Source organism: Nannobrachium achirus (assembly GCF_963921795.1).
Source record: "Nannobrachium achirus genome assembly, chromosome: 22".
Classification (NCBI taxonomy): Eukaryota; Metazoa; Chordata; class Actinopteri; order Myctophiformes; family Myctophidae; genus Nannobrachium; species Nannobrachium achirus.
The window spans coordinates 12,229,751-12,234,302 of record NC_137829.1 but is presented as its reverse complement, the minus strand read 5'-3'; the positions used below and the strand labels follow the sequence as shown (position 1 = coordinate 12,234,302).

Here is a 4,552-nt window from a genome sequence, read left to right as displayed (position 1 = left end):
CCTCTAACCTTTTGAAAAAAGGTTTTTGGGACATAATAAACAATATGATATTAATTTGTTCAACAGAGTAACGGATAGTGGAATGAATGAATATGTGTAGGCTATTTGTTCAGATGTCTTTAATGTGCCACCCTAATGCCCAAAAATGAGTAAGGCAGTGACTTATCTTCCCACAAAACAAGACGGCTGCATATACAAACTGAGTTCAGTTTCTTGAGTTTCTCGTTGGCTGGGTTGAGGTCAGTCATTACATGACTGTCACCATGGACTATCCGTGACATCTCTATAACATCGCTACATTGAAGATGCCATCTGATACTCCAGTGAGCTTTGTGAGAGGGGCTTGCGGTAGAGTGTGGCCATCAGCTGCTTCCGAAACACCGTGCACAGGAACACGTACATGAGCGGATCTAGACACACATTGGTGGCTGACAGCCACAGGGTGGTGTCCTTGGCGATGCGGATGATGTTCTCCGCCCTGCAGTCATTGGCTGTCTTCTTTGGGCTTTGGGTCAGTATGTAGTGAACACGGATAAAGTGGAAGGGAGCAAAGCAGATGAAGAACACTAACACCACCACGAAGACCTTTGCTTTGGCTCTGCGACTGGCCTTTTTGGAGCTGCTCCTGGAGGTTTTGTATGACTCGTACACCTTCCTGCTGATGAAGGTGTAGCAGACCACCATCAGAACCAGCGTGCCCCAGAACACCACCTGGACATGTACAATACATACAACAAGAAAGCACAGGACCTTGTTCACTGTTGCAATCACCTATCCACCTGTTTCCGTGGGAATTTACAGCAGAATTATGTGTGAGACACATTCGGAGAACAGCTGACATACTGGACAAGCTCATATCGCTTCACAGATGCAACAGTTCGGAGCTTGTAGATCACACTGGGCTGTGACGCCGGAACTGCAGCCCACCTTCTGCGCATGTATACAGGGCTGAAGTGGGTAATGTGTGTTTTGTAATAATAATCAAAACCTACAAAGTAACTAGTAACTAAAGTTTTCAAAAAATAAATGTAGTTAAGTAAAAGTATAATATTTGAATCCGAGATGTAGTGGAGTAAATGTAAAAGTATTGGAAATTGGAAAGTAAAGTACAAATACCTCAAAATTGTGTTTAAGTACAGTACTTAAAGGGGGCGTGACACGGCCAAAACAGCTAATTATGGCTATCAAATTAGCCAATTTTTTTAATGATGTCATGTACCCCCATGTTAAATGACCCAATCAAATTATTGTATTGTAGTTACTGTACTGAAAGTAGCCAATCACTGGAGCCAGTTTTCACGCCAACATGCCCATGCCCTAACTGACCGTGTCAGTTAGTAGTGAATCCTCCTGGGCATGTCGGCCCCGCCTCCTTTTCAGACTGTTTGAAGGAACACCATGTGACCTACTGTATCATAATGTTAAATTTCGGCCGGTGTCGCCACTCCTTTAAGTAAATCTACTTAGTTAGCTACTTTACACCACTGCTTGTTTTGCTTCCACACTAATGCAATCACCTTGTTCGTTAAGATCAGTGGTGCACAACCTGAGGTTAAACTGAGTTGTCTGATAATGTTATTTATTGCTGGTATGCTGCATGTACCGGTATGTGTGGAAATGCTCCAGCAGTGTAAATGCTACAGCAGTGTAATAGATGAAGCCTGCAGTCAACAAGAGATGGGCATGCATGTTTTCTTTATTTATTTATTATATATATTATATAGTATTATAGTGAAGATAGGACAGGAAACAGGGAGAGAGATGGGGAGAGACACGCAGCAAAGGTCGTCGTAATTGGGATTCAAACCTGCAACACGCCGTCAGGATGCATTAGCCTACATGTTATGCACCTGGACCGCTAGGCCAGCAGGCGCCCCGGCATGTGTGTTTTTAAACAGAGTTGGCTCATATTGTTGTTTACTGCTGTTACTGTGGAAATGCTCCAAAGTAACAACTTGTGTGAAGCCACCAGTCAACAAGAGATGGGCACGCAATACGCATGCAAGGCTTAGTTATCACCACATGCTTACAGTTTAAAGGAAGTGAATGTAGGACTGCGGTTTTCAACACCTTTAAGCAGTTGCTTTATGTATTGTACAGTATGTAACATGAACTGGGGCAGGAGGCAACTGGGGGCAGAAGACCTTTCTCTCTACCCACTTAAGCTACCTGTTTATGTACTTTTGGCTTTGGTGTGCTTTGTAAAACAAAATCATTAGTTTGTGGCTGTTTGCCTGTCAAGACGTTTTTTTTTGTCTTGAGTGCACTGAGAAATGAAGCCACATTTGAAGCCTAAACCAGACCCTAACCCTAACCATGACTAATGAGATATGGGACTTATGGGCAGTCCCCGCGCAACCCCAAGAGGGAAGTAACTAGGTTACTTCCTTCCCCTGTTATGATGTTGACACGGACAGTAATACATATCACAACAATTAGATTTAGGCAATTACAGCAAAAGTTTTGATGTGTTGCTCCACTTTTGGTTTGTTAAATAGGGTCATTTAAAGGTTTGTGCACCCCAAGAGTGAGGTAACTAGGTTACTTCCCCTGCTATGATGCTAAGATGTTGTAGACAGTAATACACAACAATTGCATTTAGGCAATTACAGTCAAAGTTTTGATGTGTTACCTGACAAAAGTAGTTGGATCCTTTATACCAACGCAGGCCAAGCTCACTCTTCAGGGAGGGGCACTGCAGTTTACCTCCAGAGGGCTGCTGTGCAGGCTGGTCACTCAGGATGCTGTTTGGCAGCGTCACAGTTAACATCACCGCCCAGGCAACTGCACTCAGCGCCCGGCCAACCCTGACCCGTAGCAGAGCAAACTGCCTAAACGGGTGGACGACCTTCAGGTAGCGGTCCAGGCTGATGAGGCCCAGGAAAACAATGCTGATGTACATGGAGAGGTAGAACAGAACGGCCGAGTAGCGACAGTAGAAAGCACGCAGGCGCCAGGAGCCCACGCCAGCATCACTCAGCACCCTCACAGGGATGGTCACGGTCATGAGCATGTCGGCCAATACCTATTGGGGAAAGATCATCAGTGGTAGGAAAAGTTCTCAAATGTTTTGCTTAAGTAAAAGTATCAATGCTGCAATGTAGAAATAGCCTGATTTCAGACTCAGCTGTCCACTCTGAGAGTGAGTGGGGTCCATGGGCTGGAACCAGGCTAATGTAGAAATACTCTATTACAAGTAAAAGTCCAGAATTTAACTTTTTCTTACTTGAGTAAAAGTACGAAAGTAGCCTATTGGTATCAAAATGTACCAAAAGTCGAAGGTACTCAGTATGCAGAATGTCCTGTTTCACAAGTTTTCAAAAGATCTTTCAAAATCTTTTGAAAATAGAAGATCTACAAGCTCACAATGGATCGGCTATTTTCAAATGGCCGAAATCTATATAGATATAGGGCTGAAGTAGTTACTGTATGTTTTGTAATAATAATCCAAATCTATAATGTAATTAGTAAATTAAGTTTTCAACTAATTGTAGAGGAGTAAAAGTTGAAGAAAGTGAACTTGACAAGTGAAGCAGTGAACTTGACAAGTGGAAAAAACATCTTCTAATTTTATTAGTAGGCAATGTTTCGGTCAGAGTGACCGAAACGTTGTCTACCAATAAAAGTGTTGTAAGTGAAGACTGTGTGCGGGACTCCTCCATTTTCCACTAGTGGAGTAAAAGTACAATATTTGCCTCTGTGATTTAGTGGAGTAGGAGTAAAAGTACAGAACATAACTTCAAGTACAATATGGGCCCACTTGAGTAAATGTACTTTTGCACCATTGTTAATCACTTTGTTATTTTTTTTGTCTGCGTATTTTTGCACTGACAATATATTTCTAGCACAAATCCCTTCACTCACCAGATTTTTTAGATAGACCGTTAATGTGGAGGTCGACTTGATGTTGAAGAAGATCCATGCTGCCAGGCTGTTCAGTACCAGGGCCACTAGAAAGAGGAGGCTATACAGACAGGGGAAAGCCACAGTGGTCACACTGGCATCTGGAATGCACTTCATGGAGTTATTGGATATTGTGGCGTTCATCTTCACAACCTTGTTGGACCTTGAGAGAGAGGAAAGGAGTTCAGAGAGATGATGGCATGAGGAGGAAATAGCGAGAGGAATGAATTTACAGTATGAGAGAGAAACACTGTACATGCACGATGGATAGATAAAATACATGTTCCTTCAATAATTGTATTTATATTTTTGTAGGCTGACTTATCTTAATATGTGTTGGGTATTATTTGTAATATTTGTTTTGCCCTTGGGACCAAACAAGTAAATTTGCCACCTTCTAGGATGGCTTATACTTTAATACTTAAAACAAACACCTTTACATAGCATTGAGCCCCCCAACAAACACCTTTACATAGCATTAAACCCCCCCTCCCCAACATTCTCTAAATGATGTGTGTGTGTGCGTGCGTGCGTGCGTGCGTGTGTGCGTGCGTGCGTGCGTGCGTGCGTGCGTGCGATGATCTTACAATGTATGGTCTCTGGAGCTGACGTGTAGTTAGTTGTCTTGTCACTATCCCAACGCTTGCCA

General features: G+C 42.9%; 1 protein-coding gene across 1 annotated transcript; it reads right to left on the bottom strand.

Annotated features, from left to right (window-relative positions):
* Window positions 1–294: 294 nt before the first annotated feature.
* LOC308308219 (P2Y purinoceptor 13-like) lies at window positions 295–4,059 on the bottom strand (the record flags this gene model as incomplete). Its single annotated transcript, XM_080753583.1, has 3 exons — window positions 3,865–4,059; window positions 2,633–3,025; window positions 295–711 (listed from the first exon to the last, which is right to left on the bottom strand). Exons 1-3 carry the CDS (start codon window positions 4,045–4,047, stop codon window positions 295–297), a joined length of 993 nt encoding a protein of 330 aa, XP_080609709.1. The 5' UTR covers window positions 4,048–4,059.
* Between the last annotated feature and the right edge of the window lie 493 nt (window positions 4,060–4,552).